The sequence below is a fragment of the Phyllostomus discolor genome, chromosome 8 (genome assembly GCF_004126475.2).
Source record: "Phyllostomus discolor isolate MPI-MPIP mPhyDis1 chromosome 8, mPhyDis1.pri.v3, whole genome shotgun sequence".
NCBI classification, from domain to species: domain Eukaryota; kingdom Metazoa; phylum Chordata; class Mammalia; order Chiroptera; family Phyllostomidae; genus Phyllostomus; species Phyllostomus discolor.
In genome coordinates, this window is record NC_040910.2 from 36,646,381 (window position 1) to 36,672,281 (window position 25,901).

At 52.8% G+C, this 25,901-nt stretch overlaps 1 protein-coding gene across 6 annotated transcripts; it reads left to right on the forward strand.

Annotated features, from left to right (window-relative positions):
• Positions 1-4,592: 4,592 nt before the first annotated feature.
• Positions 4,593-25,840, forward strand: STMN4 (stathmin 4). 6 transcript variants are annotated; one of them, XM_036032063.1, is made up of 8 exons: positions 4,593-4,773; positions 18,602-18,694; positions 19,753-19,848; positions 20,519-20,599; positions 21,032-21,240; positions 22,126-22,317; positions 23,007-23,060; positions 25,235-25,367. In XM_036032063.1, the coding sequence occupies exons 2-7, from the start codon at positions 18,682-18,684 to the stop codon at positions 23,025-23,027; spliced, it is 612 nt and encodes a 203-aa protein (XP_035887956.1). In that variant the 5' UTR covers positions 4,593-4,773; positions 18,602-18,681; the 3' UTR covers positions 23,028-23,060; positions 25,235-25,367. The 6 variants fall into 6 exon arrangements, with proteins under 6 accessions (XP_035887956.1, XP_035887955.1, XP_028376238.1 ...); XM_036032062.1 differs by lacking the exon at positions 23,007-23,060 and having other exon boundaries at positions 4,617-4,773; positions 18,613-18,694; positions 25,235-25,840; XM_028520437.2 differs by lacking the exon at positions 23,007-23,060 and having other exon boundaries at positions 4,622-4,773; positions 25,235-25,840.
• The last annotated feature ends 61 nt before the right edge of the window (positions 25,841-25,901 follow it).

Consider the following 25,901-nt stretch of genomic DNA (forward strand, 5'->3'; position numbering starts at 1 on the left):
CACACCATCTGTGGGTGAGAGTTCCAGTGTCTCCGCTCCCTCGCCAGCAGCTGGTGTTGCCATTTTTCATTCCACCTGTTCCAGTGCAGTGATATCTCATTGTCAGCCTAAAGTACATTTTCTTTATTGCTAGTAGTGTTGAACTTTTTTTTTCATGTTTATGCTTGTTGTCTGTGTGTCCTCATTGATGAAATATTCCTCCATATCGTGGCCCATCTTCTCACTGGGGTGGGTGTGTGTGTGTGTGTGTGTGTGTTTACTGTCAAGTTTTGATACGAATTATCTGGTTTTGTTAACAGGTTTGAAATGGGCTTCTGTTACTTGCAGACTCCTGGGTGTTCTACTTTTGTCTTCAGTGACCATCACAATAATGGCTGACGTTTGCTGATCACAGTCTTCGTGTTGGGCATATAAGTGACTTACAGGATTTAGCTCACTGCCTGTGTATTGTTTTTGTAAATATCGGATCTCAGACTTCTATTCACTAACTAACTGCCTTTACCACTCAGCTCATCCGTACTTAGCACAGACAAACGGCTCCGGCCACCCAGCACTGCCGAGCTCGAGCTGACCGAGCCTGCGTGCCCGTTGGTTGAGGAATAGCTAAGCCGCTGATGTCACGAGAGGGCTCAAGTCAGGGCGGTTGCTTGTCAAGAGAAATAACAGCCATCACCGTCAAAATCACAGCATAGCGCACACGTTTTCACTTATTTTCAGAAAACACCTGCCAATGTTCAGTTCGACACATTCTACAGAAAAAATCCCTCAAGCTGTAGTCTCCTAAAATAAAAGCTGAAGATCAATGGCCCATTTACATTACATAGTTTTTTAACCCTAACCGGAGGATATGTTGATTGGTTTTTAGAGAGAGAGAGGAAGGGAGTAAGAGAAACATTGATGTGAGAGGGAAACATCGATCGGTTGCCTCCTACAGGCAACCCCACCAGGCACTGAACCCACAACCTAGGCATGTGCCCTGACCAGGAGTCATACCCGCAATCTTTTGGCATACAGGATCACATTCCAACCTACTTCGCCACCTGCCAGGGCTACATTATATAATTTATAAAAACCACGTCAGTGTGAAAGAAGCAGATACACATGCAGTGTTCAGCTATTCTGAGTTTCTGTGTGAGGCTAGGACTGTATTCCCTGAGGTCTGGAAAGAGAGCGGAGGTTTTCGGAGGGTCCCCAAGGAGACTGTGCAGTTGGCCCTACAGCAGAACCACCTCTGTGACGGACAGGGCCCCTTTGGGGTCTGGGCACTGTCCCCTGTGGCCCAGGGGCTGTACGTGTAAGTTATTGTGAGTTGAGCTGAGTCAATGCCTGGCTTCTGGATAATCAATCATCTATTGATCGTGCTTGCAGCTTCCTTTTTCCACACTTGGAAATTGACAAGAGTCCCCATTCCCATGCATTAGACAGTCGTGTCTCCGACCTTGGAAGAGGTAAATGATGGCAGCCCCACGGTGCAGCCAGACAGCTCATGGGCATTCAGGGAGTGGCCACGCCTGCCTCACCCCCACGTCATTACCACAGTGCAACCTTCGCTGTGAAGGTGGCATCAGCAGAGCAAAGTCACAGGTCTGTGCACCGTGGCCCCCACGTCCCCTTGACCGATGTCTAGCCACTGCATGTAGATTGAGTGATCACAGAGAAGACCCAGCACACAGCAGACTCAGAGGGCCCAGGGACAGCCTATGCTCACCCACCGTCCTCAGCGAGCCTCACGCCAGCTTTAGGCACTGAGGCGTAAGGCGCGCACGCCCGTCCACCTTTCCCCCATCTGTTCCCTGACTTCAGCTCATCCCTCTGAGCCCCCCAGCTTTGACCTTGCTGATTTCTCTCCTGGTTTTGGTCTCTTCTCACCCTTTATCCTTTAGACTTGGTGCTTGGCACATCTTCCTACCAAAATCATGTTTCTTTCCTTGTTCGATATCACTAGATTGCTTTATGCTACCTCAAGGAAGCCCAGGACCGCTCCCATCCAGGGATGCCCCAGGGGCTGTGGCTCCACCTCCTGCCCTTCCTCCCAGTGATATTTCCCCTCCCCAAAAGAGGTTCAGCTCCAGCCTCACCACTCAACAGCCAGGCTGTTTGCAATTCACCTGTCCTCTCTCTCTCTGGGATGGAAGGCAAAGCCCTTTCTCAAAAGGCTGTTGGGAGATGCTGGTTAAATATTTCCAGGAAGAGGAATTTGTTGTTTCATGGCGCATAGTTTTCAGTCTGCGAAGATGAAAAGTTCTGGGTGGTGATGACAGTAGCCCAACACTATGGGAGCAAATATAAATCCATCTCTCCCCATCATAGCTTAGTACCCAGATGGTAGCTAGCTACTTTCAGAAATGGGGCCGCCCTCCCAACGACCCTTTGACCCTATCCTGGGCTCTGCTCTCCGGTCCTGAGGTCCTGTCGCTTCCATTCCCCACCCTGTCCCAGCCCCACCCTCCTGTCAGTCAGTCAGGGGGACACCCGACAGAGTGCTCCCCTCCCTTAGTAGCACAGGATCTCTCATTGGTTGCCATCACCATGGCAACTCACTGTCTCCTTCCCCCATCCCCTCACTCTCCCCCGGGCCAGCCGCAGATTTGTGGAGTTCCAGACCTCTCAGGGTTGGGAGGGAAGCAGAAAGAGAGAAGGGGGAGGGGAGAGAGGCTCTCAGGTTCAAGTTGTCCGGGACCGATTCCAGCCCCGCGCACCATGCAGCCCCTTTTGTCTCCCCGTGTGGAGAAGCCATCCCGACATCCTGAGGCACGCCCCATGCCCTCCGATGTTCCTGCTGGGGGACAACGCCAGGGCCCAGTGTGGCTGGGCTCTGAACCCCCAAAGGCTGTCGGGGTCATTCGTTATTCTGGCCACCCGTGGGTGTGGTTGGTCAGAGGGGGCAGCCTAGCAGGCACTCTCTCCGCCTGATGTAAAGTGCGGGGTTAGGAGATACACGTCCACATGGGCCACGCCCCGGGGAACCACACAAGACACCAGACGCTGAGACCCCAACCAGTGGGTCCCAGCTGTGGGGTGCAACCAGGGTCAGAGCCAGGGCCTGAGAGGCTGCCGCTTCCCCAGCCGCCCATAGTGACCCCGCAACACGTGTTCACACCTGGCCTGCAGCGTGCAAATGCCCATTTGAGCTCTCGTAGTCTAAACAGAGAGATGAAAAGCCTGGGCTGAATTCAAGGTAACCTTTTGTCATCATGTGTACTCTCAGTCAGGGGCGTCACGGTAGAGGGTGAGGGTCCCAATGAAATTGATTGTACTTGAACAAACCCTCCCGGAAAAGGGCGAAGCCACAAAAGCCTGACACGAGGTACAACGTGGATGAGCCTTGAGGACGTGAAGCTCAGTGAGATAAGCCAGACACACAAGGACGAACACTGTAGGATTCCGCCTACATGAGGTAATACATGAGGTCATGAGTTTGCTAGAACAGGCAAACTCGATGAGACAAAGAGCAGACTGGAGGTCGGGGCAGTGTGGGGGGCGTGCAGGAGGACGGATGGGGAATGAGTGTGGAGTGGCTGCAGGAGGGTCCGCCTGGGAAGATACAGGAGCCCTGGAGGTGGCTGGGGGAGACGGAAGCACCGCAGTGTGCATGTGCTTAATGCCCCTGAACTGTACATGTGGAAATGATTAAAGTAACAATGTTTATGTTACGTATATTTTACTACAATAAAAAATGTACCCCCTCTCCCAGAAAAAAGGGAGCGAGGCCAGACTGGGTGGCCGGCGTGGTTCCCGCCCTGGGAGCTCGGGAAAGAGGACACGCCCAGGGAGGCTCCAGGGGAGAAGCATCCTGGAGAAGGGGGGCTCTCTCCACAGTCTACCCTCAGCTGCCTCACCCTGCCCCCTCCAGCTGCCTGGCTTCGGTGAGCAGTTGGAGAAGGTTACATCAGAGGCTCCCCGCCCCCATTCCCCGAGGGAACTGAGGGAGCCGCCTGGGATGGCCCACTGCCTCTCCACGGGGTTCCTCCTCATTTACAAACCCCCAGGTCAGTCCCGACCCTCAGCTTCGGTCCTGATCGGGAAGACCAGGCGCAGAGGGCCCACGTGGGCTGGCTGGGCAGTGAGGAACCACCAGCGCCTGTCACCATGTAGCCACGGCACAGGGGTGGCCTCACCACAGCGAGGTGGTGAGAGGGAAGCCCTGCTCTCCTGGGACCCCTGTGCTGCGCCTGCACCTGCCCCGCCCCAGGGTCTGGGGTACCTGCAGCCCCTCCTTGCCTTCTGAGTCTCTGTTCAAACCCACCATCCCAGCTGACAGAGCTGGAAACAGGCACCAAGCCCTCCAGGAAGCTATTTTTAGGGTTCATCTGTGATTTCTGATTTCTCCTCTAGATTCCATATTCTCCCACCCCCAGACCTGAAAGAGCTAAGAATTCTGGAGATCATTCATCAGTCCCCCTCTCCAGGTTCTCTCGCTCACTGCTTGCAAGCTGTGTCCTCACCCCCACCTTCCCCTACCACTCCCTCTTTCTTTCTTCATCCCCACCCTCACCCTCTGGTCCTCCAGCTCCACAGGCAGCATGGAAAGCAGGCTATTTGTCTGACATCATCTTCCACTCCCTGGCCTGCTAAGAGTTACTCACTCAGGCAATCCCTGCTCCACCAGAGGAGACTGTCCAATTGCCAAGCAACCCACTGTTGGCCAATCACAGAGCTCAAAGGTGATGTCATGGCGAGAGCCGAGCAGTGGTGCTGATGTGGAGAGAAGCCCAGGGTACCACTAATTGAGGGAGTGAGGAAGGGAGCAGCTCGCTTCTAACTGGACTGCAGGTAAGTAGAAATAAAATGCAAATTATTTGAGGCTTTTCAGATAAAAGAAAAAGTAAACCAGCAGCTGCAAAGAGGAGAAGCAGCAAGGGGCCTGGCACCCATTGTATTGCCTTTTGGTTTTGCTCAATCAATTAAACTTTGTTGAATCCTGGGGGAAACTGGGCGAGGAGAAAAGAATGGCCTTGGCAGAGGGTGAGGGTGGGCTGCAGGGGTTCCTTCCATGCCGGAGCTCAGGAGAGCGGATGGGCGGGAATTGCCTGGGTCAGTTGCCCATGGTGACTTTTTTCCTGCATAAAAATGTTTGGTGCTGGGGAGAAAGGTTTTGCTCAGAGTCCAGCTTCCCTGGAGCTGGCTGTGACCCCCAGGCCCCTTTCAAGCTAGAAGCTGTCCTGAGTTTTACATTTTCTTTCTCAGCCCAGCTTTTCTCCTCTCCCTTCCCCTTGGTATCACCCATTTCTTTCTCCTCTATCTACACTGAGTTACTTTTTTCTCTGGATCCTAAGGATACAATGAGATCACCAGCTCCTCCTTGCCCCGCCCCACCCTGAGGTCAGCTGGATCCCACCTGGGCAGGGTGGCTGCTGTAAAGCTGCACACTGCCACGCCCTGGTCCCTGCCGGTGGCTGCCGGGGCCCTGCTCGCTCAGCCCACCACCCTCGCCTGGAGTTTAGGCGCTGTCCTCTTCTCACACAGGGCCCAAGGATTTGACACCCAGTGGCCAGCTACCCCCACGTGGCGGTGCTGTCTTTGTTTAATTCCTCCCAGTGAGACAGTCAGGTGTGGAGGAGTCCCATTGTCCTGAAAAAGGGCAGGTCTCCAGAACTGTTCGGGGGCTCGGAAATATGCAGGCAGCCCATGTCTGAACAGCGGGGCACGGATACCCCGTGTTTCAAGACCAAGAGAATAGCAGGAGGGATGGGCAGGGGTGGCCTGCTGGGGTCCTGCAGGGAGGGTGGGAGCTGGAGACAGGAGGTGTGAGCCTCTCTCTGCCGAGGCTGAGGCCCCCTCTAGGGAGAGGAAACCCCTCCCACAGGCAGGGAGTCAGGGTGCTGGGGGAGTGAGATCATCTGTCAGGTGAGGAAATAATCACAGTGCTGGAGCAGGCAGTCAGGAGGCAGAAGTGAAAGGTCTAATCAGCGGCGCTCGAGTATCTCAGACACCCTGCTCTATCCTCCAGGGCCAGCCAACCTCCCTCTCCTCCACTCGCCCCAAACCCCCACCCTGCTCTCTGGAGCTATGCCTGCACCCCTCCTTGAAGCTCACCTGTCATCACCAGCACCTGAGCACCTGTCAGCAGGTCCAAGCCTTTCTGGGACAGATTTGGAGTGGGTGAAAATCTTTAATTGCTAGATGGATCCACCCTAGAGCTTTGTAGGGGGTGAGTTCCCCATCACAAAAGGCATTCAGGCAGATGTGGGATGACCACCAGCAGGGTGGCTATAGAGGAGATTTCTGCATTGTGTTGGAAACTGGTCTAAATTAATGTTTTTCAAACTGCAGATGGAGACCCATTAGTGGATTGTAAAATCATTTGTGGATTGTAACTGGTATTTCTTTTAATAAAATAAGATAAAAGAGTATAAAAAAAGTCAGGATACTTCCCATATAGTAGAGTAAATAATGTTTCCTGTACCATTTTTTGTTATATATTTTCAATTATGTATATATTTATAAATATAAGTACATTTATAAATATAAAGATTATAAGTATATTTATATAGATGTTGATATATTTATGCTGGTATTTCAGTTTTATATAAACATTGATGTGCCTGTCTGTCTTTATATACATGTGTGTATCCATGACTGTATGTGTGTATACATATGTATATGTGTGTATACATATGTATGTGTGTATACAATATACACACACACATATATCAACGGCATGGCATGCACATGCTGGGCCATGCCATATGACGTTGAACTTTACTGTGGACCCCAGTAAGGAAAAGGTCTGAGAAACACTGGGCTGAGAAACCTGTAATTCCTTTTTTCTAACTGTAAGACTGTAAGCCTGTGGATAACTCTTACTAGACTATCAAGTTCTTTTTAAAATTTTTTTATTTTTAATGTTTGTAAAATACACATAATGTCAAACATCCCATTTTAATCACCTTTAAGCGTGCGGCTCAGGGCAGCAAGCGCACCCCCGATGCTGTGGACCACCAGCACCGTCCGTCTTCACAGCACTTCCGTCTTCCAGACTGAGACTGTGTCCCCCTGACACAATCCCCGGCCACCCCTGCCCCGTGCATGGCCACCATCACTGCACACTCTGTCGTGTGAGGGGGATCGCACAGTAGTTGTCTTCTGTGACTGCGTTATTTCACTTGGCATAACGTCCTCAAGGTCCACCCGTGCTGTAGACTTAGCCCCTTGCACAGAGGACTGTCTTGTTCCTATGTGTCCCTAAGACCAGGTACAAAATAAGTGCCCAGAGGCAATACCAAGTGGAAAAAGTTACGTCTCTTTAGGGAGGTACTTTGTTCTAAGCCTCCATGAAAGACAGAGAGGTCCTGGGTCCTGAGCTGCCGGACGGTCGAGCAGACACACTATTGGTGATGGGTTAGTGGGAGTGTCTTGCATTTTTGACTAATGTCTAGATTTCATTTGGCTCCATAAAATAAATCCAAGAGCTGCCCTGGCTGGCATGGCACAGTGGATTGAGCACCGGCCTGCAAATCCAAAGGTCGCCGGTTCAATTCCCAGTCAGGGCACATCCCCGGGTTGTGGGCCAAGTCCCCATTAGGGTCATGTGAGAGGCAACTGATCTATTGATGTATCAATCACACATCAATGTTTCTTCCCTCTCTCCCTCCCTCCCTCCATCCCCTTCTCTAAAATAAATAAAATCTTAAAAAAAGAAATCCAAGAGCTAAGTGAGGTTGGCTGCTTCCTCTCAGCTGACCAGGCGGCCAGGCCGTTTGACCCACATTCACCCTCTGGGACAACAGTGGGGCAGCTGAGAGGGTTCAAAACAGAGCAGCAAAGGTGGATGAACCAGGACCCAGGGAGAAACGAGGGCCAGGAGGGGAAGAAGGAGAGGGGACGGGGGAGAGGAGAGTGTCTTCATCAACCCAACCACACAGAAAGGGCAAGAAAGGTCAGGTCTTTTATATTCTTGATTTTAAATAATTGGATACTTAAAAAATAAAGACCATAACCAAAAAAGGCTTATTTTTTCCTGAACCCCTAAGATCTTCTTCCTAGGCCTCTTTGATATTTTTACATTATTTTCTACTTATCTGGAGATTCCCACTTGAAGGCATTAAATTCCCAGAAATTTTGAAGCCATGGGTAGTTAGAAATGAGACTTTATGACAGAGGGGTATAAACTAGAGGGAAATTATAAAATATGCAAAATGTAATTTGTATAATGCCTTATAACTTTTTAAATGTAACTTTTATAATTTTTGTAAGAACCAAATTCTCTCCCTCTCTCGGCTTATACAATTTAGTGTGCCTATAAAGTTAGAATTGGCTATATTTAGAGATTTGATTGTCTGGGAAATGTTACTTTTTCAGTTTTCCTTTGGGGAGGAGTAAAGACAAAAAAATCTCGCCTGCCACTGTAAAAAGCATTTTGGGTTATTTTGCATTTTTAGTCCCACTAGAAAGACAGACAGATGTAGGCACATTAACCCCCGCCTCCGTACCCCCTCCCCATCATTCCCACCCAAGCTCACTGGCCTTTTCCATCAATTAAAGCTGACAGCTGTGTGTCCTCCTGCTTGGGGTCCTGCAGTCAGAGGTGGGTGGTGGGAAGCAGGAGCACAGACAGACCAGAAAGGGCAGGAGTGTGGGGTGCTCAGCCTAATTTATGACAGAGCAGCGGCAACCTGGGAGTTCGGAGAACAAATCGGGGAAAGTGAACCAGAAAAAGCTCTAAGCCCAGACTCTAGGGTGAAAGACCCAGTGGGGAAGAGGGCTGAGCGAGTTCCAGCGGATGGTTTGGGTGACAGCACCCAGCAATCCAGACTAGGTAGGGAGCAAGGCTCAAACTGAGTACAGCCATCCCCACGCCTTATCCGCAGTTTCACTTTCCACGGTTTCAGTTACCCACGGTCAGCAGTAGTCTGGAAATATTGAATGGAAAGTTCCAGAAATGAGCAATTCATAAACTTTAATTAACATGCCGTTCTGAGTAGCGTGATGCAGTCTCACCCTGTCCTGTTCTGTCCCACCCGGGAGGTCCAGGGTCTCCGCACTGCACCCACTCTCCACCCCTAGGTCACCCAGGACCATCTTGGTCATGAGACCGCCCGCCATGACACCACAGCGCTGCTGCCCAAGTCACCCTCATTTTACTTAGCAATGGCCCCGAAGCGCGAGGTTGGTGCTGCTGGCAGTGCAGACGTGTCAAAGAAACCGTCAGGTGCTTCCTTTAAGTGAGAAGTGATATTTTCCCTATACATTCATTTCCTCTGAATGTATATTCATTTCCTCTGAATGTACAGGGGAAAACATAGTGTGTATAGTTCAGTGCTAGCCGCAGTTTCAGGCACTGAGTAGGGTCTCCGAGCTTGCCCCTGCAGCTGGGGACGGACCAGTGCATGTGGAAGCAGGTGGAGAGGCTCTGTCTGCAGACAGGACAGACACACCTTGACTATTGATACGGGGACAGGTCTGCCTGTCTTCTGTGCCTTCCACCAAACAAGACACATGAGGACTCAACAAGCATTTCATGAGTCCTTCCTAGAAATAAATTACTCCAGAAGAGGTCTAGCTAATTTTTTTTAATCCATGATTTTTTATCAAATTAGAGAACTCTAGTACCAAAAGGATGTTGATCATGGTCATAAACAAAGAAAACACTAGAAGTTACAGTCATGGTCTAATTGTAATCAACACACTGATAAAGCAGCATGCAACCGTCAGATATCTTGAGGCTGGGAAAGATGTCTGTTAAATTCACCATTGTGTTCCTTCCTAGTAGTGCACACAGCGCTCACAGTAGTTTCTCAATAAATAAATCAGTAATAGTAGTTCATAACTGAAATCCCAGATTATTCTGAAAAAACCATGTCACACGAAGAAAACCATTAGATGCTGTTTTATTCTCAATGCAGTGAAATATAAGTATAAATGACATTAACTTAAAGATAGAACAAGATATAAAACTTACAAAGCACTGGAGAATGAGAGAACAAAGAAAACAAAAGAATTATCGCAAAAGGTGTCTCCCTTTAGCGCATCCCAGTGCAGGCCTGAGCCCTGGCTGTTACTCCTGCTTAGTCTTGGGTGAGGCCCTGGGCCTCCTGGGCCCTCTGTCTCTTCATCTGAAAAAGGGCAGGAAATGAAAATGCCAGAAACCTCCATGGCCCCTCCCATCCATGGGCAGAGAGCTTGACTTCTGGAAATGTCTACATGTCCTATTGACCACGCTCTGCTGATAGGAAGATGGTTTAATTTATTACACTTGGCAGATCTTGTGTGTGCATTTCACCAGGGGCTTTCAGAGGCAGTGCCCAACTCGAGGGAGAGCTGAGCGGTGAGAATGTGAAGCCCTAGGCACCCCCAGGTGAGAGGCAGATCTGGGGAAAATGAGCCGTTCTGCACCCTTCCACCTCATACTCCAGGCAGCCATGTCTCTCGCTTCCATTCATGCTTGGCCTTGCATTCGAGGAAGCCCCATGGGAGTTTACTAGAGACAGCTTGGCTTTGAGAGAAGACTTAGGTTCAAATCCCGTCCTCATTATTTTTTACTTGTACGACTTCTGGGCAAATCAAGTCACTTATCTGAACTGACTATCTGTAGAATGGATATAAAAGTATCTATTTCATAGGATTTGGGGAGAAAGAAATGATAAAACAAACATATCCAGATTGCAGACAACAGACACAAGAAAAAAACTACACGGAAATGCTAATAGCAAAAAGTCGCAAGGTGCCAGCAATTTTTCTTTTCTCTGTCCCATAGATGGTCTGAAATATGATGTTAACATGCTTGTAATTAAAACAGTGCATATAAAATGCATATATGCATACCTACACATATGGAAGTGCCTGGTAAACTGTAAAACACTGCAAAATACTCCTAAAGTTGAGACTAGAGTAAGAACACACAGGCTTGTTCCCCACGCCGATCCCTCCCACGCTGCCGCCGCCCGGTCCCCGGAACTCCACACATCTCCCGGATCGCAAAGCCCCGCCCCCCCTTCCAGCAGCTCTGAATGGAATCTGTGGCCCCGAACTTAACTTTTAATATGTCACTTCTTCCATATATATTGACTCAAAGTAAAAATAGCCCAGAAGGTGCCACCACTGTGTGGATTATTTGGGGCTGCCAGTCGCCCAGCCTTAATTTTCCTCCTCTGGCTTGCCTCCCGATATAAACACAGACCCCAGAGCTCCGTGTGCACCAACAGGTGGCACCGCCTCATTTCCTAGCAGCACAACCGAAGTGGCGTTGCTCAGCCTGTTAGGTACTGGCTGGCGTCTCTCCCTCTCGAAGCCAAGCCGGCGTGAGGGGGGCGGTCACACCATCACCAGCCCCCAAAACCAGTGAATCACACGCTACTGCGCTTCGACAGGTTCCCCTCGGTGTGTCTCGGTAGCCCTCCTTGGCCTGCGCTCTCTAATGCCCACTCCTCTCCGGTTATAACATGTCCCACGTGACAGCGGAGATCTGCCCGAGGCCCGCGGAGCGCCCAGGAAACTTCCAGAGGCTCCAAACTCCCACCCAGGGGACCCGCGTCACATTTCATCATCAAAAACCCCCGTGGTTATAGTTTAGGACCTAGCCGAGGGCTTGGCACAGACTTAAATATTCAATGATAATTGTGGAAAGAATGAAAACCACATTCATGAAAAAAATGATTTATCTTCTTTTTTGTTTTAACCGAAATAAAATAAGGCTGCTAATCAGGGCCTCGGATCATCAGGAAAGAACCAGGGTTACAGCACCGAGACGATATGATTCCGAGACTGTTAGGTGGCTTGTGCGCTCATTTCAGGGAAACACGTGACTTCAGCGGGCCCTTACACACACCGGGCGCTGGCACGGACCTGAAGAGCCGCCTGCCCGTACTGCGTGTGGTTCCGGCCCAGGTCAGAGCTCAGGGCTGCCATGCCCTGGTTCTGTGCTGAGTCCTCACAGCCTCTGAACACCCTTGCCAGAAACCACTCTATTCAAACCACTCAGATTTGCATTAGCTTCTTCTCTCTCAAAAACAGTCCACCTGGGGATTGACACATCCTGATGGCATTCTCCAGGCGTTCGTTGTGGTGACAAATAAAATGCTTGCTCATTCTGGCCGTGAGGGGGCCATCAGAGGCACCTGAGAATGGCGGGCGTGCACCCAATCAATGGCCATTTGGCTTCTGAGAACTGGTTGCTCTTCTCTGTCAGCTGCTGGTCATTGACCGCATTACAAAGAGCCTGCGAGTGTGGGTCACCATTTCTGGTCATGTGAATGAGTCTGCCTGCTATGGTGTCCCTTATGCATCCCCATCTTTGTATTGCGGCTCTGGCAGCCCCCCTGTGGGCTGTTCATTCACTGGCATCCTGGTCTGTGGGAGAGAGAAGGGAACGGTCAGAAGGGAAGGGTCCTGACAGTGTGATCCAGAGGCTTGGACTCTTGTCTTACCTCTGCCACCAGCTCAGTGTGACCTCAGGATCTTTGGTCCCCAGGAGAAGGGCATTGGCATCTCAGACGGGACAGTCGTAGGTTGTGTGGGATTGTTGCGTGCAATGAAGGAAACTGAACCTACCTGGCCCCTGCCCACTAAATGCCTCCAAGTACCACCCCCAGTCTAGTGACCATCAAAAAGTCCCATGTACTTCCTGGGAGTGAGGCTGCCCCCTGCTAAGAACCGCCGGCCAGTGATGGCCAGGTCTCGCCACCTGGGACATTCCGACGTGCTGGGGGAAGCTGGGGGATCCAGGAGATCCCCCTCCAGTCAGCGGCCTGATTCTAGACCTTTGCTGTCAGCCACTCTCACCCCCGATCAACACTTACTCATTCTGCGTCTTACCTCCTGATGGCCCCGGATCTCTGCCTGGCGGGGCTATCCCTAATTACTTTACCGATCATGCTAATAGTTCAGTCCATCAGGGGGGAAAATGTGTGATGACTTGCCTTTCCATACAGACCCTTAGACGCTGGAGCTGGGGGTTGTGTATAGATCGGTTTGCAGGCAGGAAAGCAGTGCTGGGTGGGCTGCCAACAGTCCAGGGTTTAACTTGTTCTAGGCAGGTCCTCGATGATTCCCACCCAGTCTTAGCCTCTAGCCTTCCCCTCCCCATCTTTCCCTGAAGGTCATGCTGCCAGATGAATCTTCTTGCACCAGTAGTATAACCTAAAGATAGGGCCAGGCTTCAGAATGAAAATCCCAGCTCTGCTCCTTACTCCACGGAGGATGTGGTGCCGTGAACTTGGGTCCCCTGAGCGTCCATCTCCTCATCACAAAAGAACCTCAGGGAATAATCTGTGATAATGTCTGTGGTTTTCCTGGTACGAATCAGGTGCTCAAGGAATGGTAGCCATTGTCACGGCTGTTATCGGCATCACCATTTCCTCTCCCCTTCTTCAGAAGATGTCAGTGGCTTCCCACTGAGTAGAAGATAAAGTACAAACTCTTTCCCCGGTCTGGAGATCTCTGATCCTCCCTTTCCTGTTCTGGCAATCAGCCCCAGTGCACCCTGCATGCAGCCCAATGGGCCCCCCTCACCCTCATGAAACTCAGTCACACGGCCATCACATGGTCAAGTTCCAAAGCCATTACAAGATTAGAAGCACTGCAGAAACTAAATTGCATAATAACCCCATCACACTCCCACCTTTCACATCCAAAGCTTGAGTTGCTCTCACCAGCTGCTATGCTGGATCATAACTGACAGCCCAGGGTGGACCTGCCTCTTGTCTGTGTCCATCAGAACTGCTTGGGAGCGAGCACTGGGCAGGAGACTAGAGGCCACCCTCCTGAGCTCGAGCTCTGGTTCTATAGTTACTACCTGAGGCATTGTGACACATCCACCCTCAGGTGGGGGCCCCTTTGGTCCCTGCTACCATCCAGTGCATCCGGTCAGTTTGCAGCCTCCCTCAGGGGCCACACAAGGCCTAGGATCGGCCTCTGCCTTAACAGAAAACACAGCAAGGAGCCCCTGGGAGGGCCAGGGGTTTGCCTCGGCATGGAGTTTTGCTTTATGGTGCTCAGATGTCTGATGCCTTCCTAGAATCTCCCACTGACAGGCCTGACCTCACGGCCTCATGCCCACCCTTTTCTCTCTCTGTCTTGTCTGCTGGAATTCCTGGCATTCTGTTCTGTCTGCCCTTGGGCAACAGCCCCCGAACTGTCCCCAGGACAGACCTGGTGGCCCCACTGCATTTCGGGAGTTACAGGCATGAAAGCATGACCCAGACCTGCAAGCCATTTCACAGATCCCACGGCTCCGTGAGAAGCTTGTCGGGCCCTGGCCCGTAGGACTACAGCTGCTTGGTGGGCCCTAGGGTTGACTGATCATGCCCAGGAGAACGGCCTGAGTGGTCGGTGCCTAAGACAGGGAAACAGAGGCCTAAGAGCTGTTCTGAAGGGCCTCCCGGCCAGAGGTCAACATCACCGGATCTTCCAGGTGGTGTGCCTTTAATCAGGTGCAACCCACTTGGCAGCCTGGAATTCTCACGGCCAGGCTGAGTGCTGGGGAGGTGGTGTGACCGGCCCTACCCAACACTGGCGCCGCAGGTGACCTGGGGTAAAGTCAGGCTCCCTGCTGCGGCTGCCACCAGCCAATGGCTTAGGGCCCCTTTGCACTGCTGGGCCCTTCAAAAGAGCCATGTCCTCCTCACGGCCCCTTATATCTTCTCTCAGAATGTCCCAAGGGCAGCAACATCTTTTGGGTGTTGAGTACAATAGAAATGACGTGACTATTGGCACAAAGATTGGTAAGGGTCCCGTGTACCCACAGGGACACGCACACAGAGGAGAATACCAGACTGTGTGAAAACACTGGTAGACGAGAGAAGGATCATGGGTATGAACCTGGCTCTCACTTCCCGAGTGTGTTAGTTTCCTAGGGCTGCTGGAACAGATTGCCACAAACTTAGTGGCTTAAAACAATAGACATTCATTCTCCAGCAGTTCTGGTGTCCAGAAGTCCAACGTCAAGGTCATACTCCCTCCGAAGGCTCTGGTGGTTTCTGGTGACCTCAGGCATTCCTTGGCTTATGGCAGCATCTCTCCAGTCTCTGCCTCCATCTTTACACGCTCTTCTCCTGGGGCGTCTCTCCTTTGTATGTCTCTTACAAGGACACTTGTCATTAGATTTAGGTGCCTGCCACCCAGATAACAAAGAATGAGCTCATCTTGAAATCCTTAACTTGTTAATCCTTAACTTAAGAGAATCCTTAACTTAATCCTTAATAGCTCTTAGGCCTCTGTTTTCCTGTCTTAGACACCGACCACCCAGGCCGTTCTCCTGGGCATGTCCAGTCAACCCTAGGGTCCACCAAGCAGCTGTAGCGAATCCTTAACTTCACCTGCAAAGACTCTTTCCAAATGAAGTTACATTCACAAGTTGCCAGAGCTAGGACTAGGCTATACGTGACTGGAGGATGCCTCAGCCCACTACACCGACAACCTTAGAGACGCCACGGCCTCCCTGAGCCTCCACGCCCGCATCTGTGAAACGGGGACAGCAGTTCCTCTGTCACCAGGTTGTTATGAAAATTAAAGTGAATGCATCTGTCACAGAGTAGATGCTTTATAAGCACATATTTTTAACTATGCAGATTCCAACCCTGTGAAAATGAGTGTTCTTAGTTACAAACCTCTTGGCCATGCCTACCTCTGTCCATCTCCAGGGAGCTCCTGTCCCCTGCCCTGGTCTCCTTCTCTGCCTCTCTGCCCCGAGTCCTCTACCTGGTTCTGCTTGCTCCTAAAACTCTGAGAACAGTAGCATCATAGAGGTCTAGAAATATATGTATGGAAATATATATGTACATATGGAAATATATGTACATATAATATGGAATTATATGTATGGTATACTATATATACCATCTATGTGGTCTATATATATTATAATACACGTATGATTAAATATAATACATAATTAAATCATACATAATTAAATCACACCCTCAGGCCAGACTGGCTTTTCCTGAGCCCCCTGCACCATGGAGGAACGAGCAGTTAGTACCTAGGCCCACCACGGCCCACGAGGAGGGGTTAACAAGTCAGAAGACCTGGATCTTAGAACCAGCTCTACCTCCAGCTGGCTGTGCGACCTTAGCCTAAGCCATACCTTCTCCGAGCCCCAGATTCTCCATCTGAAAGTGCAATTGATGATGCCTGCCTTGTCAGCCTGGCCCAGCGTCTTGCAAAGGTCACCTGGGATAGCGCAGGTGACAGAACCTGTGACCTGCAACGTGTTTCACAAGCACAGAGTCTTAGTGCCCATTCTCTGCTCACACCCGGGGGCACGCTCCCTGACTCCAGGTATCTGCCCCTATACAAAAAGCCCAGCTCAGTCCCCCTTCTTTCTCAGGGTGTCCTTTTCTGTACCCACTTCATCTCTTTGGTCTCCCACTTCTGATTCATCACCTAGGGTCAAGTCTGAGGCCACTCCCTCTCCTGGCAAGGGCTCACTCACTCCACCAATTGCCTTCACAGTTGGCGGGTCATGAGCAGAGACCGTGTAGAGAGGAGGCCCATGTCTGGGGACGTTGCGTCCAGGCACTCGGGCCTGCCACCCTGCTCAGGAACCCACTGGCACTGTCGGGAGCAGCTTGACCTCGAGCAGATAGCCCCATTGTGCTGCACTGGGACGGGCGAGGGACAGGGAGACACTGTGAGAGCATTTTGCAGCCAGATGATCTGGCTTCAAATCTCCATTCTTTTGCTTTCCAGCCACATAAACCCACTGCACCTCCATTTCCTCATCCGCAAATGGGGGCAACAGTCCTCACAGGGCGTGAGAACCAGAGGCAGTGACTGTGCAGCAGGCGCGGCACCGGGTGACCACGCTGCTGGGAAAGGCCGAGGAAGGGAAACTAACGTTTATCACGCACCTCGTTTTGCTGGGTGCAGCGCCTGTGCTTTTCTCCACTAATCTGCACCGTCCCATGAGGAATTCAGGTGCAGAAAGCAAGGTCGGAGGTGTAGGGTGACGAGTGACAGCTAGTGAGGAGGTGGAGTCTGTTTTTGACTCCTCACAGGTTGAGCCCTGAAGCTGGAACTGAGCCCACTGCACCACTGGCCCCTGCCCATCCCTGGCCCGTGCAGACCCTGGGCCCCAGAGGCAAAACACCTCATGCAGTGGGGAAAGGGCTTAAGTCTGTCTCAGCGTCCTTTGTCTTCTGAGGGTGCTGGCAGGGAAGATGTTGGCCCATGCCACCCTCCGCTGCCACAGCGACCACTGAGTGGGGCTGTATCAGTCAGGGCTCCTCAGAGAAACAGAACCAGCAGGATAGACACAGACGCACAGGAAGACAGCGATTATGAGGGACCAACGTGTGCAGTTATGGAGGCTGACAAGGCCCACGATCAGGAAAGCCGGCAACGTAATCCAGTCCAGCCAGAAAGCGTGAGAACCAGGAGCTCCCATGACCAAAGGCAGGAAGATATGGGTGTCCCAACTCTAGCGGAGGGAGCAAATGCACCCCCTCTCCACCTTTTTGTTCTGTGCAGGCCCTCAAGGGGTTGGCTGAGGCTCGCCTTCCTTGATGGGGGCCATCTTTACTCCGTCTCTCGACTCACAGGCTCATTTCTTTCAGACATCCTCACAGACATGCCCAGAAACCATGCTTACCAGCAACATGGGCATCCCTTAGCCCAGTCTGGCTGACCAGAAGCTAACCATCACAGTGGCCAGGGGACAAGTGGCCCCCATGACGGCCACCCACTATTGGTTATTTCTCACTCCACGCAGTAGTCGCCTTCAGGGGAGCCCTGTCACCTGCTGTCCCCAGACACTCCCCCGTCCGCTCCCTCCCTGCCTCTCCTGTTTCACCACTCCCTCCTCCCTCCCACTTTTTGGTCCCCCATCAACCATCTTGAGATCTCCTGAGACCAAGTTTCCTCGGCCCCGCCCTTCGAGTGTGCTGGTCCTTGGCAGAATGCCCTCCGGGCCCTCTCCCGACCGACCCTGACTTACCGGTTAAGGCTCTTTGTGTGCTGCTGACCCCAGAGGGCCCTACCTGGCTCTCCAGGCCTCGCACAAGGCACAGAGCTATGTCTCGGCTTGCACAGTGAGCCTGCGCACCGCCTACCGTCTCTGCACTAACTACGGTTTGATGACATTGTCTCTTAATGAGGTGTGTTCTTCCGGTAGCCTGGGGTTGTCTTAAGCGAGGTCAAGGAGAGCTGAGTCGGGTGCTTCCTGCGGGGAGGGAGTGAGAGGGAGGGCGCCTGGGGAGGCGTTTGGGCATCTTCTGGCCAATTCTCTCTCCTCCACATCAGAACGGGGCCCTGGAAAGCTCTGTGTAGATTCAAGAAGAAATTCACAACAGTTAGTTTGTGACTGTCTCCCAGGTAATTCTGATTCAGGCTTTGTCTCTCACCCTAACCTTTGCTCTGGGCCAGGCCAACGAGTGGCTCAGGGAGACAGATGAACACCCCTTGATCCCTACGGTTTAGGGAAACCCACTTCTGCATACTCAGGGGGCTGGAAAACCAGTTCCAAAGCCACTAGGATTGTCTGGAAACTGAGCTTGACCAGGGTGATGTGGGCGAGGTGGTCGGAGTTTGCGAAAGGGCAAGTCGGTGTGCAGAGGGCCTGGAGGTGGGAGCGGATGGGGCTCCTGCTGGGGTCCCCTCCCTGCTTCAGTGAAGACCTTCCTCAGCCAAATACCCTGTCAGTGGTAACACACTCTCTTGTTCTCAGATTTGTGACAGCGTCCTGAGCTGGTGACAGACCTATTCTGTGACTTGCAGCCAGATTTCAGCTCTCACATTCCAGAAAACATGACTCTCGCTGGTAGGTGCAACACTATTTATTGTGTGAAGGGGGCACCTCAGCACAGGCTGTCTCTGTATTCGCACGGAGGTGCTTCCGTGCGCACAGAAAAAGATGAAAGAATGGTGCCCAGGGTTAAAAGAGGTCACCTCCAGATGGTGGGGGGGGCAGTGGGCGCAGGGGGGAGTCACAGTGGAGCTCTGCTTCCCGTGGCTCTTCTGCGTGTGTGCTTTAAAAACTGTCTATAATGCACATGTATTATCTTCGCAGTCAACTACGTTTTCAACTTGTAAAAGGAAAGGAGGAAGAGAGTGCCCAGGCATCGCACTGGGCGTTAGCTGAGGGAGCCTGAGCATGCCTGGGCTTAGAACCAGGCCCGCGGTCCCAAGGCGGGGGCGGGAGGGGTGCCCGGCATGTGCCATGTCAGGGGGGGTGGGCTCTGATTCGTGACCTTCTGGTTTTCAAATGCCCCCAGACACAGAGAGACCAGACAGGGGTGGGGGTACCACGCTAGCTGTCATGGATGCAGCCCCCCTGGCCTTGACCCTTGGACTGGGAAGGTAGGGAAGGCTCACAGCCTGACCTGGCCACCCTCTGAGGGCCAAGAGCAGGGGGAATGGGAGTGAGCTGCTTTACCTACTTCTTTACCTCCGGGTTCCCAGGAAAACACTGCCTGGAGCCAAAAAAAGGAGAATCCTGGACAAGCGTGGGGAGTTAGAGAGCTTGGGCCAGGGTGCATGGCTGGGGTGGTCGCAGATGCTGGTGCTCACGGTCTTCACCTGAGAGCGTTTTGTGTGGGGCACGAGGAAGGGAGGCAACCTACCTCGGAGCAGACAGGGTCACCTGAGAGCTCTGGAAGGCTCAGGATCTAGTCGGTGGACAGGATGGGGTCTGACTCACACACAGGAATCCTAACCAGGGCCGTCTGGGGCACAGGGGGCTGGATCCCCGGCCAAGGGGTGGGTCTGGCACCTCTGCAGAGCCCGGGGCCCCGGCTGCTTATGCATGCAGACTCCCATGGGTGCCGGCTCCGAGCCTAGGAGAGGGTGACCATCTCCACCCACTGGGTGTTTCCACAGCCTACAAAGAGAAGATGAAGGAGCTCCCACTGGTGTCATTGTTTTGCTCCTGTTTCCTGGCCGATCCCCTCAATAAGTCCTCCTATAAATATGAAGGTAAGAGAGGGCCGCAGTCGGGAAAGAAGTGGGTTGAGAGTTTCTGTGGCTCGTATCCACGAGGACAGCACCCCACCCCAGCCCGGCTTTCTGAAGCTCTCTTCCCCACACCACCTGCCCTTTCCCAGAGCCCGCCACATCGCCCCAGCTGACTCCGAGGGTCTGGGCGCCGTGCATGGGGCTGGGCCTGGCGGGGCGGACGGCAGCTGGGGGTCTGACTCAGACCCTGGGCAGAGTGCTCTAGATCTTAGCTTTCATTCACTCACTGAACTAATGATGCCATGGAGGATACAGGGCAGAAGCAGAGACTACGCCCTCGGGGATGTCTAGACCAGAGAGGAAGCAAGACAGGGGTAAATCACAGAACCCGTGGTCACCAAGGCTCCTCCGGGGAGGGCAGAAAACAGCCCGAGAGAGTGCAGAGCTGGGAAGAGGACTTTCGCCTGCAGCCACTCGAGGAGGCTCCGTGATAGCCGCATGGACAGCTCCCAGGACACCGTGTCCCAGGATGCTGGCCTGGAGCACCTGACAGCCACATCCTGACGGGGGGTGGTCAGGGCATAGGTCACCTCTTCATTTCCTGGGGGTTAAAAGGAAAGGATGGGTTTGGTCTGGAAATGAGAGATGGGGGTGTTTGGGTTACCTGAGATTGTTTTTTTCTGTTGTTTAGGCTGGTGTGGGAGACAGTGTAGGAGAAAAGATGAAAGCCAGCGGAAAGACAGTGCTGACTGGAGAGAAAGAAGAGAGCAGGGTAGGAGGGAAAGGGGGAGAGGCGTCCGCAGGCCGAGCCATCAGACTGGTAGTGGGACGAGGACTGGAGGAGTGGCTGGGCGGTGGGCAGTGGGTGAGCACCACAGTGGCCGCCAGAGATGACACCCCGAGCAAGAGCTCAACCACGGGAGGAGCCTGGTGGCAGGAGCAAAAGCAGGTCCTACAGCCCTTGTTAGAAATCACACAGCCTGGGACCTTCATTTGGACCCTGAGATCTCACTGTGGCTACCAACTCCTCCGGCCCCATCGCGCCCTTTGAACTTAGGTGTCATGCTGGAGGCAGGCCCAGACCCCCCAGTCACTGGTTTACCGTGGGCTCCCAGGCCCCCCACGTGTGTGCGTGAGTGTGTATGCTTTATGGGGGCCCACGCAGCCTTCAGAGCGTGAGCAGCCCCTTGTCTTCTGCCTGCAGCAGACACGGTGGACCTGAACTGGTGTGTCATTTCTGACATGGAAGTCATCGAACTGAACAAATGCACCTCCGGCCAGTCCTTCGAAGTCATCCTGAAGCCACCCTCCTTCGACGGGGTGCCCGAGTTCAACGCCTCCCTGCCCAGGCGGAGAGACCCGTCGCTGGAAGAGATACAGAAGAAACTAGAAGCAGCTGAAGAGCGAAGGAAGGTAAGTGCTGTCCTTTCTCCCCGCCACCTCAGCAGGAGGGGGAGGAGCTCAAGGAGACAGGCGGTGGCTCTGAGCTGGGGTCAAGTCTCCACCGACCTAAAAATATTGAGGCAGCACTTCCCGTATGCAGGGCAGAGAAGGGGGCGTCGCTGGGAGGAGCCAAGGGCAAGTCCCTGGTCTGCAGGAGCTTACAGTCTGGTCAGGGGGACAAGGCACTGCGTCAGACACCCAGGAGGTAGACTTGTATTCACAGCGACAAGAGTAAGACATTGAGAAACACTAAGGATTTAGGGAAAAACTAGACAAGTAAAAAAACCAGGGGGAGCTCCTTAATTTGGGAGGGGGAAGGAGGTCACGACGTGGTATACTTCACCCCCACCCCCCAGCGTGCCTGCTGTGTTTCCTATCGATTCTTGTGGCCCAACTCTGATGTCATTTCTGTGTAAGTTTTTCTTCATCTTCCAAGTAGAAAATAACCTCTTCCTCCCCTGAGTTCTCCCTACGGTACTTCCTCTCCACCTCAGAAGGCAACTGTCACTCGCTAGTCTGGGTTCGAGTTCTTTAAGTATGTGTGACCTCTAATAGCCTTTTGTCTTTCCCAAGTTTCTAGAGTAGTGCCTGGCACATGGTATATGGTCATTTAGTATTTGTGAGTGAATGAGTGAGTGAGTGAGTGAATGAATGAATGAATGAATGATGGGCATGAGGAACAGAGAACTGAGGGTACAGTGGGCAAATCCAGGAAACATCCTGCTTCCTGCCAACGGGCCAGGACCAGGCTCGGGGAGTCATCTGACCTGGGTGTGGAGCTTTAAGTCATGATGATACAAATATCCCTGGCACGCTCACCTTCAAGGGTCTCTTTCTCCCTCGGTGCATCCCTAGTATCAGGAAGCTGAGCTCCTGAAGCACCTGGCAGAGAAACGGGAACACGAGCGGGAAGTGATCCAAAAAGCCATTGAGGAAAACAACAACTTCATCAAGATGGCTAAAGAAAAACTGGCCCAGAAGATGGAATCCAATAAGGAGAACCGAGAGGCCCACCTCGCCGCCATGTTGGAACGGCTGCAAGAGAAGGTAAGTGGTCTGGACTCGGAAAGGAGGCTCCTGGGATGCTCTCTTCCTTCCCTCGGCAAGTATGATGAGCCTGTATATCATTGCAGGGAGCAAGCAGCCTCAGGCAGGAGTGGGGATATTTCTGTTAGGCTAGGTCCTTAAAGAGTTCCAAGGGATGATTTGGGAAGTCACAGCAGGAAACACACACTGAGCTTTGGAATTCCTTGGGGGAGCACTGCAGAGCTACACAGTCGAAATTTCTCATTGTCTCCCGGAGATTAGACCTCTTGCCACCTGGAGGACACCCACCTAGTGCAAGGGAGGAAGGACGAGCAAGCAGCTGCACACTCCTGGCTTCACCCTTGAACGGACCAGTTTGACTCCATGAAAGATGTTAGCTTGAGTTCTTGGCTCCGAGCCAAGGGCGTGGTGACCGGAGCTGCCCTTAAAGCAGGAAACATGATTCTTTCCCACTCTCTTGATAGGGACCGAGGCAGTCACGGGTCTTTGCAACGCGCTGCCTTTCATCAATAAACCAAACGGTGTCACCTAAATATGAGGAGCGTGAGAGGCTGGGGTTGGTCCCACGTGTGAGCAGAATAACAGCGCATTCTGCTGAGGACACGCTGGCCTCGTTTCCTGAGTCTCGAGGCTGCCCCCGTTTCTCCTGCAGCCCCTGGGAGAGCTCTAGCTCTGTGTTTTATTTCCAGGAGCCGCCTGCTGCGCGGTGACTCCCTGGACCCGATCGGTGGCCTCGTCCCATGGTGAGCAGCGTGGTCCCCGCTCCTTCCTGCCCATCGACCTAGAGTCGCAGGCCCCTTCACAACAGCTACTAGAAAGACAGGGGACCTGAGCGTCGCCTAGTCCCTGCAGCTGGCCAGCATGCACACAGCCCCTCCACAGTTTTACTTCATCCTTCTGGGGACAGCTAGGCCTCCGCCAAGTACCAGATAGGAGGGAAGCGACCTTGTCCAATGTCAGGCCTCCCCAGCTATTGAGGGACGGCTAGGAGCAAGCTCTCACAGGAAAAATCTGGGATTGAGTTAGGATGGGGCATGGGCTCCTAGACCAAACCCAGAGGAAGTCATTGAGTCCAGGGCATGATACCGTATTTGGAAGAGGGCCCAAAACTTCTGATTCTTCACACCCCTATCTGCACAACCAGTCCGTGTGGTAAGAAGGGCAGGTGTTACCCTTATTGCACCGATGAGGAAACCATGTCCGGGAAGGTCAGATGACCTGCCCAGGGCACACCACCACTAAGCCATGGAGCTGGGACCAGAACCCAGTTCTTTGATTACACATGTCCAGGAGGCTCTTTCAGCAGCTTGTTTCAGGGAAGCCAGGCCCCGGTTGTCCTGCTGGCCTTTTGTTAGAGAGGAGAACATTGGGGACCAAGGAAAGGGAGTCCAGAAACCTAGGGCTCTGCCCAGTGAGCTCAGCCGGGCATGGAGGTAGATTCTGAGAGACTGGGGAGGCCCAGGCCCTGGGTTAACAGCTGGGAGGTCAGGTATAACTCAAAGAAACAAGCTGTTGGAGCAGACGTTCAAGTGGGCCTTGCTCCTCTGGGGTCTCGGCCTCTGTTCCCTCTTGCCCACCAATGAAGCAGGAGATGGTTATGTGGGTTCTGCCCTGACTCAGGCCAGGGACACCTTCGACGGGGCTTATGTCAGTACCTGTGTGGGTCACGGACCACCTGCACCAGAGTCACGTGGTATCAGGTTTCACACTACAGATACGTGGATCCCCTCCTAGACCTACTCATGCTGGCTGTCTAGGTGTGGGGCCCGAGGACCTGCCGTCTAACAAGCACCCTAGGTCGTGGTGATACACGTGGCAAGGTTGAGGACCACTGCCTTAGACGCACGGCTCCCCATACTTTCCCCAGGGCCAGGAAAAGTTCTAGGACCTCTGCAGGGACAGATGTGTGGTTTAAGGTGCTATATCCTGGGACCTGGACTGCCTCTGTGTGCCTGCTCAGGGCTGGTTCTTGGTATCTGGATGTGACGATGCCAGGGTCCAGCAGCCATGATATTTATCGAGCACCTAGCGTGTGCAAGGTGACTTAGGAGGAGCTGGGAGATACAAAAAAGAACAAGGCACTCTCGCTGCCCATGGAGAAGTTGCCCAATGGAGGACCTGGATCTCCGCACAATGAATGAGCTGTAATGATAAGTCCAAGGGGTGGACACTAGAACCACAGAATTCTAGAAGCTCATAAGCTTCCCATGCACACCCGCTCTTCAAAGACCAGAGAAGTGAGGCCTGATCAGTGAAGAAAGTTGGTCAAGGCCACACAGCTGATGGGCCTTTGAAGCCAGATCCCATCATTTGGCTGGACGATGCTGTGAGGCAAAAGGGGTTCTCGTAGTGCACTTGTAAGAAACCTCACCTTTCGGGGTTGGACAACCTTTCCAAAAAGTCTTCAGTCCATTTGTACTTGAAGAGCCCTCATTTCTTACTAAGAATTTCTTACGGACGACTCTCGTAAGGAGAGTCCTGACTCTCCATAAGGAGACAGACAGGAGGTCGAAGCAGCAGTCAGGTTGCACGCGTGTCGGGGGGACACCTGCCGTGAGGCCTGCCTGCTCTGCCTGCTCCTCTGGCAGCTACACTGAGTGGCTCCTTATAGAAGCCAAGCAGCATATTCACTGCAAACCCCAGGACGGCCAGGTGAGGGACGGAGAGGCTGGTGGGCACTGGGGTCACTGTGAGGTGGGTCCCCTGGGAGCTTGGCCCCAGTCAGCAAGCCACCTGGGGCCACACCAGCAGACACACTCACCTGCCTCCTGCCAGGCTCACCTGCCACCTTCTGTCCCTTCTCAGGACTCCTTGAGACCCTGCTCTTCACTTCCGGCGATGGCCATTCTTTGGGCTCTCTTGTCCCTCCCTTCATCCCCCATGTGTGACCCGCCCTTTTCCCTCCCTTCCTTCCCAGGACAAGCACGCGGAAGAGGTGCGGAAAAACAAGGAGCTGAAGGAAGAGGCCTCTAGGTAAAGCCCAGAGGCCAAAGAAGTTTCCAGAACAGCCGGACAGCTGCAGCAGCTCCGCAGTTCCCGAGGCAGCCTCACCCACCGCCGGCTGCCCTCGCAGCACTGGGGATTGGGGGGAGGGGGGTGGCCAGGGTGTTCCCTCTGCTTTTGGTGTTTGTACATGTAAAGAATTGACCAGTGAAGCCATCCTATTTGTTTCTGGGGAACAATGATGGGGTGGGAGAGGGGCGAGGAGAGAAGCGGGGAAAGGGAGATGGAGGAGGACTCGTGGACACTGCAAGCCTGCCCACCGCAGGCTCAGGTCAAGTCCTCGACTCTTCTTGACCGTGAGCATCCAGGCACCGTGTCGAGAGAAGGTGAAAGTGGAGCAGAAGTCCGAGTGAAGGACAGAGTCCTGGGTGGGGCAGTGGCTGCAGGGTGTGGCCAGAGAAGCCCAGTGAGGGGGTGGGGGGCCCAGAGGTGTTGCTTCAGCCCTGCACCCGTGGGATGAGGTCTGAGTGTGTGTGTGTTCGCCGTCATCTTTTGATCATCACGACCAATGAAACATTTACTCCAAGTCTCCGGTTCTTTATTTCCTGAAGCGGTCCTTTGAGTGATTGAGAGGATGTTCA

Excerpts from the sequence above, each read along its gene's own strand:
- STMN4 (XM_036032062.1), top strand. Across the intron at positions 21,241-22,125 it reads CAGCTGAAGAGCGAAGGAAG|TATCAGGAAGCTGAGCTCCT; the intron begins GTAAGTGCTGTC and ends GTGCATCCCTAG. Across the intron at positions 22,318-25,234 it reads TGGAACGGCTGCAAGAGAAG|GACAAGCACGCGGAAGAGGT; the intron begins GTAAGTGGTCTG and ends CTTCCTTCCCAG.